The sequence below is a fragment of the Bos indicus genome, chromosome 19 (assembly GCF_029378745.1).
Source record: "Bos indicus isolate NIAB-ARS_2022 breed Sahiwal x Tharparkar chromosome 19, NIAB-ARS_B.indTharparkar_mat_pri_1.0, whole genome shotgun sequence".
Classification (NCBI taxonomy): domain Eukaryota; kingdom Metazoa; phylum Chordata; class Mammalia; order Artiodactyla; family Bovidae; genus Bos; species Bos indicus.
In genome coordinates this window covers 63,478,655-63,496,022 of record NC_091778.1, presented here as the reverse complement: position 1 = coordinate 63,496,022, position 17,368 = coordinate 63,478,655, and the positions used below count along the sequence as shown (strand labels likewise).

Sequence of the window (17,368 nt, the reverse complement as noted above, 5' to 3'; positions counted from 1 at the left end):
GAAATCTGATATCCACCTGCAGGGCTTCTGTTATCATTCATATCAGTCACTGTAACAGAAGCGCTTCAGCTCCTAAAACTGGACGTTGACCCAGAAGGTGAGGGCTGTCAGCTGCATTCGGGCCCCGAGTCAGCAGCTGCACAGCAGAGTCCCAGGCCGGGTAGGGGGGAGATTCGGTTTGAAAGCACCGGTGCCCGTGTTTGTGAAAATTGTTGGAATTCCAATCCCAAAGCACGGTGGGGGCAGGGAGGTGGACGGCCGTGGACCTCGTGAACTGTCCCGGGGCACGCTAGAGCAACAGGTAGACTTGCGACCGGGGGAGGCGTGCACCCCTCTAGATGAGCCCTACATGCTGCTCCTGCAGGCAGGCTTTCTGCTTTGCCAGCTGGCCTCTCCTGCGTAACTGTGGCTCAGGAGCCACCATCACCATGGTTTCCGTTCAGACCAGGGACGAGAGCACACAGTTCCGAAGTGATCGGAAGCCACCGACTCTGATTGCGTTCAGCAGCGATGTCGGTCATCAGAAAACCACTCGAGCGCTTGCATACAGTGCCGTTGAGCTTCCACCTGACACAGGTGGCTTTAATCGTGCAGCGGCAGAGCCGGAGCTTTGCGCTTTGGAACCCCTCGGCCGCGCCCTGCAGGCCTGGGGGCAGCTCAGGTCCCCGAGCCCCTCGCCCAGGCTCCACTGGCGGGCTGTCAGGGCAGGGGTCACGGGCGGTACCGGCCTAGAGCTCAGTACTAGGCACCTGCCCCAGATTCAGTCGCTTCATGACATCTCATGACCTTGGCAAGTGGCTGTCGTTCACCCCAGTTCACAGGTGAGCGTCAGAAGCAAAAAGGACTTTCTAGAGCCGTGGGAGCCACGCCAGGAACTGAGCCCAAGTTGGCCTGATCCAAGCATAGCGCACAGCATAGCACGGCCTCTGCAGCCCCGGGGGCAGATGGCAGTCTCGGCAGGCGGCAGTTTGCTTCCCTCTCACTCGTTCCTTCTGTCAGCAGCCAGGGGTGCCAGCCATGTCTCTGCCCTGAAAAGGAGACGGGGGCACACAGGTGCTCCAGCACCACCCGCCCCACACAGAAGGGCTCTTGTACAGGCAGCTGGATCAGTGCTAACAGAGCAGGAGAACACAGAGGCGAGGCCGCTGACCAGCTCGCAGGCAGAGGCAGCGAGGTGGGCAGGGGCCGAGACCCTGAGCCCAGGACTGGGCCATGGGCAGGAGGCCTGTGTCAAGGCCAGGGATCAGGACGTGGGGCGGAAAGCGGTGATGGAAGAGGCAGAGACAAAGCCGCCAGGGCGGGCCGGCCCCCTCGTCTCTGCAGCCTCTGATGGCTTCCGGGGGGGAGGTGGGGGCGGGGAGGTGGATGTGGTCAAATGTGGAGCCACAGCATCAGGTTCCCAGGGGCCTGTGTTTCACCCAGGGGTCAGCAACCCTCCTGTGTCGCCGAGGAAACCCCCCGCGCCTCCTCTCACCCAGGGCCTCTTTTCCAGGTTAACTTCCTGCAGAAGCGGGCGTCTGTCCTACAGGATGAGCTGACCGCCTACCAAAGCAGAAGGTATGGCCACCCGTGGGTCTCCTGACCAGTCAGTGCGTTTCACCTGGGAGGCTCCTGCCCGGGAGCTAGAGTCTTCATTAAAAGGCACAAACTTACCAGTGTTAGAGAAAGACCAATTTTTAGTGAAGAGCGTGTACTGGAGGAGCCCTCCCCCCACCCCAGCATCATCTTCATGCTCCATCAGCGCTATCAGCGAGGGTCAGCGGCCCCTGACAGGCCTGGGCTGCGGCGGGGTCAGGACGGGATGTGCTCCGCAAGCCCAGCTGCAGCTTAAGGAGCAGGTCTCCCTCCTGAGATGGTGGGCTGAACTCGGTCCTGGTCGCCCACCGCTTCAGGGCCCATGTCCCTTGAACTCAGCGTGGACACAGGAGCTCCAGGTCCCAGAGATAAAGGCTCAGTGACGTCACCGTGCTGGCCAGGACCCTGATGACCCCAGGCCCCCGTTTCAGGGACGCAGGAGACCATTCTGGTCAAAGGTTCTCGAGATGTCGCTGACCTGGGTTGCATTTACCTGCCCCAACAGCCCTCCCCGTTCAATGAAAAGCTGAGCCATTTGGCATTGAATTAAAAGTAAAAACTCCGGAGATGCTGCCATACACGACTCCAGTAAACGACAGAGGCCTACTGTGCCACACAGGGGACTGTGTTCAGTGTCTCGCCACAGCCTCTAAGGGGAGAGGATCGCATATTCTCATAGGGGAAGAGGCACACACACACACACACCCCCCCCCCCAGATCAGTGTCCTATACAGCTGAAACAGTATTGTAAATCAGCTAGACTTCAATCGTTTTTTAAAAAGTGAAAACTTCGTGACTCGTTCACTTTTCAAAAGCTTCTGTTCCTTGGTATAGAGAGGACTTGATCCCTTCTGGGTGTTGACGATGAACAACATCAACACTGGTTTTGACATGAAGCAGCCCTCCCACCCCACATCCAGCTCCTCCTGAATTAGAGCATATGTGACTTCGGATGGGCCGGGACGCCAAGAAAGCCTTAACTCTGGGGTCTGCCTTTCAGGTGACCGTGTGGAGGCCCCCCGCGTCACCCCGGAGAGGGCGGTGGATCCAGCCGTCCCAGCTGCACCACAGATTTCTTCCAGCAGGTTTGAAGATTCGGATATTATTTCAGTAAACTGTGAGACCAGTGGCATTTTTTGACACTTAAATGTAATTAAGATCATAAAACGTCCATCACTCATACGGCAATGGCTGCTTTTGTGTGTCTGCCTTTTTTTTAATGTTCCTTTGTTTCCACTTTCCATATTTGTGTGCATTTGAGTGCGTCCTGAGAACTGCTGGTTTGGGAGAAAGAAATGAACCGTCGCAATGCCTCATGGATGCCTTTGCATAGAATTTACCAGTTGCCACTGCTCCAGATCACGTTTGTAGCATGTCAGTGTTTTTAATGTGTTTGCATTATCTTCATGTTCATATAGTATTAAACTATTATTTTGTACTTATCGATTTTATTTCTACATTTTTATTGCACCTCATAGGCTAGACTAAAGATGACATGGTATTTTTTCTCTGGAAAATACTGACCATCTCAAATCGTGCTATGGGGAAAAAATATCTTATGTCAGGTCAAAGATCACATTCATACGTAGTGTGTTTCTTTAGAATAAAAATCGCTGAGTCAACTGACGTGAGTCCAAGTCCCTGTCATGTTGGTCTCCAATCTCATCTGGCCTCTAGAGGCAGAGTGGGGAACGACTTTTGTGTGGCAGCTGTGGTTTTACTGTTACCTGCTTGATCTCTGATTTTATGGCTGTGGTTTAATTATAACCTCAATGGATGCTCCTTACGGAAGCCTCCGAATGTTGAGATGAGTTGGGAGGCCGCTCAATACCCTGGCAAGTGATGGTGGAATGAGTTTGCCGGGTCCGCCCGCGGAGAGAATCTGGCGTTTTAGTGCCCGCCCCGAGGCCAGGAAGCAGCTCTGTACTCACAGGTCAGCCCTACCTTGCCGAGGAAATGCTGAACTGCAGAGGATGGGCGCGTTCTCTTGGCTGCGCTGTGGTGCGTGCCTCGGGCCCTCTGAGCCGCTGGAAAAATCTGGGCCGTGGGTGGGGCTGGAGTCATCTGGTTTACTGCGAAAGGACAGGGCAGGACGTTTATTTACAGTTTTTCAAATTCTTTTCTCTTTCCCACGCCCATCGTCATCGTCTGCTGCCTGAGGATTAATTACCGATTTTGTGCTGTGACTGAGACATGGGGATGATAAGGGAGCAGTAGATTTTACAGCTGCGTCCAAAGCCAGGCCCGGGTCAGCCTGACCGCTGCCTGCTGGCTGCGGGCGGTGAGCGGCCTCCAGCTCTTGCGCTGAACTGTCTCAGCTGGCACCTCGCTGCCTGCCGAGGTTCCCTGGCCCCTCCTCCAGGAACGCAAGTCTCTGTGCTCTGGACGCTCGGGTTTCCTTGCCTGTAAAATAAATGGTAGCACTGGCCTAAGGACTATTTGGGAAAAAGCGAAATAGTGTCAGGTGCTGTTACGACGACCTGACAAGGTAAGGCAGTTGGTACCAGACTGTGACTCAGTGCCCGGAAGGGACCATCGTGACGCCATGATTGATTTTTAGTTCTGTCCGGACCGTGAACAGTGGGTTGACAGGCAGCAGGTTTCGTCAGGCAGGACGGTTATTAGCGGCTTGAAGTGAAAGCGCTTTGCTGATGGTGTTGTATGCTCGAGCCCGGATCCCACTCGGAGTATTTGTTCTCCATGAGTAAATATCAGTAGGTGTTTTGGAAAGTTGCCTGCTATTCTTTCTTTTTCTTATTTCAAGGGTTATGAAATTACAAACGCAGGTGGACCTTCGACATTACCCAGATCCTGTTTCGCTCTGGGAGTCAGCAGACTGAAACAGTGGTCGGTTGGGTTCTGTGTGACAGGAATTAAGTGGCCGACACGAATGTTCCTGTGAACATTCTCTGATACAGGGAGGGAAAGACTGCGCTTAGCCCGTTGCAAATTCCTTGCTGAGGGGGGCACTCAGTATTTCCGTGGTTACTGGGAGAGGAGGTGAGTGCCCAGGGAATACATTAGGGACAGTGCGCCTCATTGTAAAGCCGTCTGAGATGTCATCCTTTCTTCTGTCTGGTGGAAGATCAACTGTTCATCACCGACACCGGATTCAGCTGCATTTCTGGGAGTTATTAGCGGCTCTGCACCTGAGCCAGGCATCTGTGCCCTTATACATCGACCCGCCGTCGTCAACAGGCAGGGCTGGCCACGCTGAGCAGAGCAAGGTTGTGGGGTCACCGTGTCGCTGGTGAGCACATCTGTCCAACGAGGGGTCGGCTGGAGAAGGGTTCACGTGAACGCCGGCCTCAGTCGTCAGCACGTGTCAGGGCTCTGTGTGACCCCCGTCTCCGCATCCCCGTAGTAAGCCACGTCAGGGCTCTGACCCCAGGTTTGGCCGTGTCCCTGCTCAACAATCAGCTCCCCAGACGGCAGCCACCCAGGGGCACCAGAGAGGAAAAAGGGGATGAGAGGGAGGCGGCGGAGGCGGGCGGGCTTGCTTCTTAGCCTGCGCAAGGCTCGACTGTGGCCCGCGAGAGAGGGCTGGGGTCAAACCTCATCCCGGAGCAGCGCGAGGCGGCTGACTTGGCAGGACGGCACACACCCCTGCATGGCCTCGTTAAAGGCCTCAGCGGAGAGGGGCAGAGAGGGGGCCGTGAGCTGGAGCTGACAATTAGCAGTCTTCTCATTGAAGCACATTCCCATCTGCGGAAGGCAGGGCTGTCCTAGCTTTCTTTCCCAGAGTAAAAAGGAAAGGTAAAAACATCAAAAATGCGGGGGGAAGGTTTCAGAACACAAGGTCACCCTCATCCACAGTGGCCTTAAAAGAACTGTCTCCTCTTGGCTTTCATATTTTGTTCAGAAAGTTCGTCTCTTTTAAGCCTTGTCATTAAAGGCGGTTTGCACTTTAAAGTGGGTTATCAAAGGGTGTAGAAATTGCAAGTTACTGGGACTAAAATGCATGATCAATTTTGAGTCTGCTAACTACCACTCGCTTAGAATTGGCTGTGCTTCCATCCTGGCAGCCCCTTTGATAAAGCCAGGAAGAGATACATGGTTGGTCAATTCAAAGTAGGAAAAGCAGATAATTAGATGAAACTTTTGTTCACCTGCTGAAGTGCCTCTTAGATATGGAGGCTTGATTAGGAAGTAGAGGCATGGGCTATAATCATATCTGAGAAGTACAAGTTGAAGATCCCAGGTTTTGACCTGTGTTAACATTCTTCACTACAGTTTTAAGAACTGAATCAACCCTCAGATCATATCATTTCTTTCTCCATGGAGGAAGAAAAAGGCAACTTGAAACGTAAGATTGAAGGCGTTCTGAAATCTGGATCCTCACCAGTATCCACTGCAGGGGAAGCTCCCTTCTTCCAGACATTTCAGTTTTAAGCAAGATTTCCACCAGGCAAATGTTTTAAAGCCAAAGGCCCAAGATGTTCCCTTAGATTCTGTTGTTTTCAGAACTGAACTTAGTCTAGACATGAGGCTAATAGATACTCTTATACCCTCTTTGGGAGTCTACCGCTCAAGAGAGTCTTACAGAGAACAGCTCGCTGGAAACAAAGACTCTATCACAGAGCAAAACAAGAGGGTTACCTGGTGAGAAGCCTGGTAGATTTATTAGCTAAATGGGCCTCCGTGAGTGAAACCACTCTGCCCACACTCCTTCACTCCAGCTAGAAAGAGGAGCTAGTTCCTCGGTGGGGTCTACAGATAAGCCATTTCCTTTAGGCAGCTCCCTTCACCAACTTGGGCCTCATGGCTCTAATCTAGGACACCAAGGGTGTTGACGTATATGCTCAGTCGCATCTGACTCTGTGACGCCATGGACTACAGCCCACCAGGCTCCCACTTCCTCCTCCAGGGGTTGAACCAAGGTCTCCTGCTTTGGCAGGCAGGTTCTTAACCACTGAGCCACCTGGGAAGCCCCACTGTCATGGGCACAACTAGACCAGTATTTCCCACGGGGCACCATTTCCGTTCTCACCTCAGGGTCTCTCAAACCAGCATTCCTTCAAGCCCTGTCTGTACGACTGGTCTTCAGCTGTCAGATTCAGGAAACATCTCAGGCTCCGGCCCCCTCTGCAAGGTTCATGTTTACAGCACTGGCCGGTCACTCCTGCTTCCATGTAGTAAATAGTTACTGATCAGCTGTCATGTGCCAGGCCCAGCGGCTGAAGCACTGACATCGTCATCTCTCTGGTTGCTGAGGGTCAACCCGCTTGCCGAGGCCGGGGTCACAGGGGTCCCATGCAGGTGCAGTCAGCCGAGCCGCAGCCGTGGGAGGCTCCAGCCCTCGATGGGTCACTCTCCTGCAGCTGTGAGGAGCCCTCAAGACAACCCCCCCACGAGAGACCACCACAGCACCAGGGCCATGTGCAGCCTGGGCCCGGAAAGGGCACAGCCTCGCTTCTGCCGGGTTCTGTCCCCAGAGCCAGAGGCAGAGGACAGAGACCTCGGCAAAGTCAGAGATTCCACTACCGTCTCCTTGGTGAAGAGACCCCCGCCCCAACTCTTTCACCTGGAATCTCCTAAAATGCTTGGATCCATGGAAGCGTTTTTCCATCGTCCGCATATTTTATTGTTTTAAGTTCTGTGAGACATTGATTAGAAAAGTGCAGGCCTAGGTGAGGACTTGAAAGTTCCTTCCTGTCCAAGAATCCTGTTGATCTAGGTCGTATTTCTAGCCGCAGATTACGTGAGCAGTCTGGAGACACTGCTTGGGTCAGGAACATTTAGGGAGACCCCGTCTCCCTCTGTGACTCTATGGGAAGATGGTCGTGACCAGCGTTGACTGATTCTCCCAGTTCTCCTCTGTTTGGGGCTTGGAATGCAGGGCCTATTGTAATTATCTCAGCTAGTGTATCATTATAAGGCCCACCAAAACACAGACCCTGTGCTTAGCCTGGTTTTTCCTTCTTTCGTGGAAACACTGGGCACATGGAAGGATGTGGACATGATGAGCCTGCAAAGGAACATTTCCTGAGCCACAGACACTGACGAAGTGCTCGGGGAAGTGGGGCCCAGTCATCTGGATAAACAAACAATCAGCCTCCTGGTCGCCCGTCAGCCTTCTCGCCCCCACCAAGTCATCTCTGCTCATCCCACTCTTTCTAGCTGGTCCGCATCACTCCTCTCGGCCTGAACCTGGAGAGTGCGGGCAGCCGTAAACGTGTAAAACCCAGCCCAGCACGCACAGACATGAGGGGCGTCCCGCCCTGTCTGACTCTCCCCATCTCACTGACCGCTGCAGGTCACTGGACAATTCAGCCAAACTGGTGACCAGCATGTTTTGAAAAAAGTCAGAACTGTTGGTCTGAGTGGCGTTTAGCTCTGGCCTGCATGCAGGGCCTGTTTAAGGCTGGAAAGAAAAATAGAAACATCATTTCCTTCAGAAGAGGAAGTGTTCTCCTAACAGGCTAGCAAGGGTCCTGAGAACTTTGCATCTTTGCAGAAATGCCTTGGCGTCAGCGGAGGTTTCTCAGAAGCCAGCTTCATTTCCCAGGCTGGCTTCTCGCAGGTCGGGGGGTAGGGGGACACTTACTGACGCGGCCCCGGAGCTTGCTCTCTCCACGTTCACGTGAACTCTGCTCCAGCCTGGGCTCCTGTGAAGATGCTCATGTTTCCCAGCTACTTTGGGTCACAGTCCCATGTGAAGTCCGCGTGGAGAACTGATCCCCGGGCCCAGGACCCGTCACTGCACCCACGATATACTTACCCACTCCGGGTGCCCAGCTCCTGCATGGTGCCTCGGGGGTCACCTCCATCTGTCCCCACCGGCTCCTTCTCAAAGTTAATAATCTGGGAGCAGTTTTCTGCTGAGAGTGGTATTTCTTCCAACATCAGAGACCCTTTCTCTGACCGAGATCCCACTTCTGTTATCTGATTTTCTTCTTTAGCATTTTCACTGATGCATTTGGGCACGTGGATTGCAAACAAATTGGACTTAAGGGAATTTTTTTTTCTTTTAAAATGTTTTCTACGTTCTTATTTAGAGAGCGAGCGAGCGTGTGTGTGTGTGTGTGTGTGTGTGATGGTAAATCCATACACTTTCAAAGGCCTATCCATGCATTTTTTTCTTGTAGTAATTTTCTTTTTTTAACTGAAGTATAGTTGATTTACAATGTTTCAATGCAAGTGAAAGTGTTAGTTGCTCAGGCGTGTCCAACTTTTCCAACCTATGGACTGTAGCCTGCCAGGCTCCTCTGTCCATGGAATTCTCCAGGCAGGAGTACTGGAGTAGGTTCTCAGTCCCTTCTCCAGGAGATCTTCCTGACCAGGGATTGAACCTGGGTCTCCTGCATTGTGGGCAATTTCTTTACCATCTGAGCCACCAGGGAATCTCTGATGTTTCAGGTGGACAGCAAAGTGATTCAGTTTTACATGTATAGATACACAGATGTTCTTTTTCAGTAGTATGTTTCTTACAGAATTTCTTAACAGGCTAATTAAGGCCGCAAACCACGTGGACCCCCGCTGCCCCTGCTGTTAGGTGTTTCTCCTGAACCGCGTGATTGTCACCATCTGCCTTCTCCCTGCAGGGGGGTGAGCTGCCCCGCCTCCCGCGCTGGGACTGCTGTCTGTCTGGTTCCATGTGATGCCAGAGGAGCCGCTTCACCCCCTGCGAACTGTACCACGAGCTCAGCCCCCGTCTGCTCCCACAGACCCTAGGGCCGAACCCAGGGCAAGCAGGACCTGCCCCGGCCCGTGACAAGCTTGTCATCCACAAGGGGCGATGAGGCACACATGGAGAAAAGAAGATAGAAGAGCAGGGCAAGAGCTTTGTACGGGGGAAATGCCAAGTCTTAAGGCAACTCCAAGGAAGTGATAGCATTTTGAAATGCGGTCCCATGGGAGAGGGTGACATTTAAGCTGGTCGTTGGAACAGGAGTCAGATTTCAGTCGGTAGAGATGTGGGGAAGGACTGGATGGTCCAGATCACAGAAAGCTCGGAGAAAAGCACTTGGAGAGCAGCTTTCCCAGGTGTGCTGGAGTCAGATTACAGACGTCTGGGCGAGCTGACCACCCGGTGCTGGCCAGGCCTCCGCTCTTGCGCTCAGGGCCTTCGAGATGGAGGAAACGGTGGCCGTGGTGTGAAGACTCACTGAGGTGATCCATTTACAAAGTCCAGCACGCAACAGACGTCCCACAGATGAAGGCTCCTCTTATCTTCCCACAGTCCTCGGTAACTTCGTGAGTTAAGCGTTACCTACACCTGAGGAAACTGAAAGAGAGAGACGTCTGGAAAATTGCTCAAGGCCGCGTTTCTCATACCCATGAAAACAAAGTAGGACCCGTGTCTCCCTGATTCGCTCACTTTTGCTTCCTCTACTTTTATTTTAGATAGCCACACTGACTCATGGACACGAATTTGGGCAAACTCCAGGAGAGAGCAGAGGACAGAGAAGCCTGGGGTGCTGCAGTCCATGGGGTCCCAAAGAGTCAGACGCAACTTAGCGGCTAAACAGCAACATTTTGATTTTGCTCCTTCTACTATTTTGTATTGCCTCCATGGATGAGGAGAGGCCTGGACGCTATTCTATCAACAACAACAGGATCTGACCCCTTGGCTACAGAGGCGAGAAAAGCTGGCACCTGGTCCCAGCTCTCAAGCTTGTCAGTGTTTGGCTTGTCCATTGCAGAGCTGACAGGGGGTTGCAGACAGTGGGTTGCAGACAGTGACGCGGGGTTTCCTGCTGCTGGTGTCCTAGGAGTGGGGCACTCTTCTCTGACAGCATCAGCTAGAGGCAGACTGAGAAACGCTGCGGCTTGTCGGGAGCTTGATTCTTGAGCACACGCCATTCTCCTGCTGGAGAGGGGCACTCTGTTCCCAGAAAAGCATGTGAACCTGGGGCAGCTCTCATCTTCTGGAAGGAGTCTCTGGGCCATAAGTAAGTAGAGTCTGATGTCGGATGACTTCCCTGGAACAGCATCTAAGTAGTTCCAGTCTATAAAGTTATAGTTTGCACTCTGACACCTACTTGGTTGTAATGGTTTTACCTGTGAGTGTTCCTTTAAGAATAGTTGAATTTTGCATTATACCTTCTGACCACAAAGAAGAGAAAGTGTAATTCTACTGTGTCTTCTGAGAAGTTATTAACTATCTTATTGTTGCAAGCATCATTCATGATAACTTCAGACAAGAGCTCGTATTGATAGACAAATTCAATGTCTAGCACTGGTTGAAATGGCTTTCAGGCTCACCACTTAAACTCTGTGTGCCTTAGGCGCACCATCAAGATAAACAGACAAGAAAAAACGATTACGAGAGTGTCAAATTGGTGGTGGGATTGAGATACAGAAGTCACAAGTCAGAAATCACTGAGGCCATCTGGACAGAGAAACGCCACCTGCAGCTGCCGTGAGCAGCCTGTCTGGGTCCCCTCCCCGCCACGACGTCGTCTCTTCACCTGAGTAGACCGCCAGCCATCCAAACACAGACTGACAATGGCCTGAGTCAGCAGCGTGGACCATCTACCCATTCAAGGTCAAGGCTGCCAGTGTTTCCTCTGACTTCATTTGCATCTTAGGAAAAAAAAGATCTTTTTTGCAACACTTCTTTTAAAAAATTCATTGAGTACTAAAATGTCTCCATGTTTCACTGTTTGTAAGAAAAGCAGAAGTGACGCATTGATTCTGGAATTGACAAAAGGAAAGGCCACATTTTAGAAATAAAGCATTTCAGCAAAAGGGAGACTTCTTATTTAGTTGTAAGCACAGTTTTGAAAAATACAAAAAGCATTTGAAGTACACAAAGCCAGCTCCTAGGTGATAAGAGAATGTGACAGGCTCATTTATAAAGTAGGGAGGAATCTGAGGCCCCTCATCAGAGGCAGTGAGTTTATATGCCCCAAATCCAGCAGTGTTTTGGGCATCTCTCTGCTAAACGCCCGAGAATAGGAAGCTTTTCCACACCACCAAAGCAGGCCTCAGCACTTCTGGGAACAAGCTTGTTGGTTTGATGTCAATGTACAGAAGAACGTTTGATGAGCCTGCTCAGAAGCATCCTAGAATTCTACAGAAAAGTTATGAAAGGAACCAAAAGAGCCCATCTCCCCGAGCACTCACCCCTTCACACCCCCCGTTACTATTCTCTAGAGATGACCCAGATATCGCACACAGTTCCAAGGCCCTTGGAGTGATGACAAATGTTGACACGAAGACATCTTTTTCTGTCCAATGTCATTGAACTCATAGTTTAAGAAAGCTCATCCAACTCCACCCATGAAGAAAAAACCTTCAAAATGGAAAATTTATGATTTAGTGTTTGACTGATTTTCTGAGATCAAACGTGATTATTCTGAGATCACAGATCAGCTCCCCAGTGAGCAGATTGGGTCCAGAACCCAGGCTTTTAGTTTCAAAGCCCATCTTCCCCCTGGTTTGCTCTCCTCCCCACCCCCCACTCACACACACCAGGAGCATGGGACACACTGACCACTCTGCTGAGATGAATCAAGCTTTCTTTTCTTACAGTTGTCACGATCGGCCAATGTCCATTGCCTAATTTCTCTGCATACCTCCTGATCTAGAAAGTCCAGCCCTTGGTTGTCCCGGCAACGGTGTCTGTCTGAAGAGGTGCTCCCAGGCATGGAAGCTTCATTTCATAAACCACCTGATAAGACACTTTCTAGAAGAGCAGCACTTGCCAGAGTCCCCAGAGTGAGGCACACAAGCGTCTGCTCTGGGGCGACGTGTAAGGGGTGTGAGGGGCTGGGAGCCAGGACCCCAGCACCACCTGCAGGTCTCAGGCTTCCCCCGTCCACCCTCCAGGCAGTGGCCGAGGGGGTCCCTGAGGAAGATGCCTCCTGAACCCTCAGGCCTTGCTGAACCCAAAGGAGGAAATCCTTTCTCTGTGGACTTCACTTCCTTCCCGTTCCCTGAGGTGTCTGAAGTAGACCTCCCACTCCCGGGGACAGCAGGGCCTCACTCCTGCGAGTCTTCCAACAGGGGCACCAGGGAGGCAAGAGGGAGACGGAGAGATTGCCTCATGCAATCGGTGTCTCACGGGCTTTGTCACTTCAAGACGCTGTGACGGAATCTCAGGACACAGACAGGCGACTAGAGCTGAGCACGTGGAGAGTGAAGACCCCGAGGCTCCTCCACATCCAGCCAGGGAGCCTCATGTGGGGCCAGATGAAAACGGACGCCTTCAGAGAGACCCTGACGCGCCCCGTGGCCGGGTCCATTTTCCATCTGAAGAGGACGGAAGCAGGGCTGAGGGGCGTGAGTTGCTGGGCCCAGGGCCGCCCGGGAGACTGCGCGCGAGAGAAGGAAGCAGAGCCTCATCCCCACGTTTGGGTCTCCTTGTCTTCAGAACGTCCCAGCTCCGTTTTCGCTTGAAATAAAATGCTCCAAGATGGCTTGATAAGCAGATCGTGTCTTGGGGGCAGCAGCTCCTGAACCCTCGGGGCTCCCAGGGGAAAGGGTCACCTCCAAAAAAGCCAGAAGCTCTCACCCCTCCCGTGGTCACACGTAGGTTGGATAAAGGGGGTGCAAGCAGTTCATCGGGAGACCTGGGCCATCAAGAAGCAGGCCAGCTTTGAACCAAAAACGCTCAGTCCGGGTAGGACTCAGCCGTGTTCCGAGGGCCGCCGCACCCGGCGTTCCTCCCCGAGCCCTCACTGTTCCCGGGGCGGAGCTGCCTCGGCTGCTCTCACACGTGGAGGAGGAGGCCGCCGCCAGGCTCTCACAGGCGGAGGAGGAGGAGGCCACTAGGCCCTCACAGGTGGAGGAGGAGGCTGCCGGGCTCTTCACAGGCGGAGGACGAGGAGGCCGCCGGGCGCCTCACAGGCGAGGAGGAGGAGGCCACCGGGCGCCTCACAGGCAGAAGAGGAGGCGGCTGCCGGGCCCTTCACAGGTGGAGAAAGAGGCCGCCGGGCGCCTCACAGGCGGAGGAGGAGGAGGAGGAGGCCGCCGGGCCCTTCACAGGCGGAGGAGGAGGAGGCCGCCGGGCCCTTCACAGGCGGAGGAGGAGGAGGCCGCCGGGCCCTTCACAGGCGGAGGAGGAGGAGGCCGCTGGGCCCTTCACAGGCGGAGGAGGAGGAGGCCGCCGGGCCCTTCACAGGCGGAGGAGGGGCCGCCGGGGCCTCACAGGCCGAGGGGGAGGAGGAGGCCACCGGGCCCTTCACAGGCAGAGGAGGAGGAGGCAGCCGGAGGCAGCCGGGCCCTTCACAGGCAGAGGAGGAGGAGGTGGAGGCCAGGCTCTCACACGGAGGAGGAGGAGGCCACCGGGCCCTTCACAGGCGGAGGAGGAGGAGGCCGCCGGGCCCTTCACAGGTGGAGAAAGAGGCCGCCGGGCGCCTCACAGGCGGAGGAGGAGGAGGAGGAGGCCGCCGGGCGCCTCACAGGCGAGGAGGAGGGGCCGCCGGGCCCTTCACAGGCAGAGGAGGAGGAGGTGGAGGCCGGGCTCTCGCACGGAGGAGGAGGAGGAGGAGGCCGCTGGACGCCTCACAGGCGGCGGCGGAGGAGGAGGCCGCCGGGCGCCTCACAGGCAGAAGAGGAGGCGGCTGCCGGGCCCTTCACAGGTGGAGAAAGAGGCCGCCGGGCGCCTCACAGGCGGAGGAGGAGGAGGCCGCCGGGCCCTTCACAGGCGGAGGAGGGGCCGCCGGGGCCTCACAGGCGGAGGAGGAGGAGAAGGAGGCCACCGGGCCCTTCACAGGCGGAGGAGGCGGAGGCAGCCGGGCCCTTCACAGGCAGAGGAGGAGGAGGTGGAGGCCAGGCTCTCACACGGAGGAGGAGGAGGCCGCCGGGCGCCTCACAGGCGAGGAGGAGGGGCCGCCGGGGCCTCACAGGGGGAGGAGGAGGCGGCCGCCGGGCCCTTCACAGGCAGAGGAGGAGGAGGTGGAGGCCGGGCTCTCGCACGGAGGAGGAGGAGGAGGAGGCCGCTGGACGCCTCACAGGCGGCGGCGGAGGAGGAGGCCGCCGGGCGCCTCACAGGCGGCGGAGGAGGAGGAGGCCGCCGGGCCCTTCACGAAGAAGGAGGAGGAGGCCGCGGGCCCCTTCACAGGCAAAGGAGGAGGAGGTGGCGGCCGGGCTCTCACACGGAGGAGGACGAGGAGGCCACCAGGCCCTCACTGCTGGAGGAGGAGGCCGCCGAGCTTTTCACAGGCCAGGGAGGAGGAGGCCACCTGGCCCTTCGCGGGAGAGCAATGCCGGGGCGCAGGCGCTCTAGCCCGGCCTGTGGGAGAGGACTCTCCCGGAGCCAGGGAGAGTGGACGGTGGCCCTCACCTGGGTCACACACCAGAATCATCTGAGAAGCTCTCCGAGACACGCCCATATCTGTGGCCCAGGCAGACGGGTCTGACAGAATACCCAGGCAGGGGCTGGGGCCCGCCGACGCTTAGAAGGCTCCGGGTTGTTCTAATACGTGGCCCAGACACGGATCCCTGCGAGGACCCTGCACCAGACTTAACAGAAACTTTATAAAGCCATTCACTTGAAGAAGTATCCCATTACACTGCCAACTCTTTGTCTTCCTAATGGTTTTAGAAAAGGCAGAGGAACCAGAGATCAAATTGCGAACATCCGCTAGATCATGGAAAAAGCAACAGAGTTCCAGAAAAACATCTATTTCTGCTTTGTTGACTATACCAAAGCCTTTGACTGTGTGGATCACAATAAACTGTGGAAAATTCTGAAAGAGATGGGAATACCAGACCACCTGACCTGCCTCTTGAGAAATCTGTATGCAGGTCAGGAAGCAACAGTTAGAACTGGACATGGAACAACAGACTGGTTCCACATAGGAAAAGGAGTATGTCAAGGCTGTGTATTATCAAACTGGTTATTTAACTTCTATGCAGAGTACATCATGAGAAACGCTGGACTGGAAGAAACACAAGCTGGAATCAAGATTGCCGGGAGAAATATCAATAACTTCAGATATGCAGATGACACCACCCTTATGGCAGAAAGTGAAGAGGAACTCAAAAGTCTCTTGGTGAAAGTGGAGAGTGGCTTAAAACTCAACATTAAGAAAACTAGGATCATGGCATCTGGTCCCATCACTTCATGGCAAATAGATGGGGAAACAGTGGAAACAGTGGCTGACTTTATTTTGGGGGGCTCCAAAATCACTGCAGATGACTGCAGCCATGAAATTAAAAGATGCTTACTCCTTGGAAGGAAGGTTATGACCAACCTAGATAGCGTATTCAAAAGCAGAGACGTTACTTTGCCAACAAAAGTCCGTCTAGTCAAAGCTATGGTTTTTCCTCTGGTCATGTATGGATGTGAGAGTTGGACTGTGAAGAAAGCTGAGTGCCGAAGAATTGATGCTTTTGAACTGTGGTGTTGGAGAAGAGTCTTGAGAGTCCCTTGGACTGCAAGGAGATCCAACCAGTCCATTCTGAAGGAGATCAGCCCTGGGATTTCTTTGGAGGGAATGATGCTGAAGCTAAAACTCCAGTACTTAGGCCACCTCATGCGAAGAGTTGACTCATTGGAAAAGACTCTGATGCTGGGAGGGATTGGGGGCAGGAGGAGAAGGGAACAACAGAGGATGAGATGGCTGGATGGCATCACCGACTCGATGTATGTGAGTCTGAGTGAACTCCGGGAGTTGGTGATGGACAGGGAGGCCTGGCATGCTGTAATTCATTGGGTCGCAAAGAGTCAGACATGACTGAGTAACTGAACTGAACTGAACTGAATGACCAAAGAGACAAGAGGGTAAGATGAAATTTTTCTAATTGCACATCAGTTGGACTTCTCAAACTTCATTTCACAGCTCCATCTTGAAAAAGCAGAACCTACAACACACGTGGCCGATGCAGAGGGCCACCCTCAGTGGCAGCATCTCACCTGGTGCCCTGGGGATTGTGGTGACCTCCTGGTGACCAGTGACATGTGTCCTTGTGGAGTCGGCCAGAGTCACGAGAGGGGAGCGGTTGAGAGCAGCCACCCCCAGCCCCTCGGCGTGAGATTTAACCCCACTGTCTTGCCCCTCAGAAGTGAGCACGCTGCCCACAGATTCCTTGGGGACAAAGTTTGGAGACCTTCATCCAGGGCACCGCAGAAGGACAAGCACCCAGGCCCCTGTGTTTCTGCAAGCAGGGGTGGGGCTAGCAGACGGAAGGGAAGCTGTGCTGGGGGCGTCTGGGGATGCCCTCAGGCCTCAGCTGGGACGAGTTGGGCAGGGCCCTGCCCAGGTTCACAACACCGGGAAATTGCAGAACTGAGTCCCGTTGGGCCCAAAGCCGTGACCTTGGGGATTCAGCTGGCCGGCTGAATTAGTGGACAAGTGAAGGGCCTTTTGTTTGTTTGTTTTTCATTTGTTGAAACAAAGGAAAATTCACAAACCCCTAGTATCATGAGACCGACCTGGGCCCTGGACATACAGAGAGGCACCAGCCCCAGAGAAGAGCTCCAATCGACCGCAACAAGGACATGGGCCTCCAACTTCACTCTCAGGACGGTAGCGCAGCTCTGGTGGGAACTCGGGTCACCTGGCTGAACCGAAGCCCAGGCTGGTACCTGAGACGGTGTGATGCAGGCTGCTCCTGCGGCCTCTGAGACAGCACCCCCAACACTGCTGCATTTGGGCTGGGAGCCTGTCACGGGACGGGGGCAGAGACGTGGTGAGCAGCCGCCTGGCCTTGGCTGGGAAACCGAAATATTAATCACTCTGCAAACCGCCAGCCTGTTGCCAGCTGCATTCCTTGACAGCGCATGTTGTCATAAGGCCCGAGCGCTCCAGGCTGGCTAGAACCCACTGCGGATGCACCAGGCAGGACCACAGAGGGGCTTTTCCTGCTGCGCTGGGCGGGGAGCGTGTGTGCATTTCTG

General features: G+C 54.3%; 2 protein-coding genes across 3 annotated transcripts in view; both read left to right on the top strand.

The window, feature by feature from the left end:
- The window catches only part of CEP112 (centrosomal protein 112), a 322,059-nt gene extending 318,858 nt beyond the window's left edge, over positions 1-3,201 (top strand). For both annotated transcript variants that reach the window (XM_070774228.1, XM_070774232.1), the window contains 2 exons: positions 1,493-1,557; positions 2,576-3,201. In XM_070774228.1, the coding sequence (XP_070630329.1) occupies positions 1,493-1,557; positions 2,576-2,579 (69 nt within the window). In that variant the 3' untranslated portion in view covers positions 2,580-3,201. The remainder of the gene's footprint in view (positions 1-1,492; positions 1,558-2,575) is intronic.
- The window catches only part of AXIN2 (axin 2), a 67,643-nt gene continuing 52,850 nt past the window's right edge, over positions 2,576-17,368 (top strand). The window contains exon 1 of the mRNA XM_070774234.1: positions 2,576-2,660. The gene's annotated coding sequence lies outside the window, so the exon portion shown is untranslated. The remainder of the gene's footprint in view (positions 2,661-17,368) is intronic.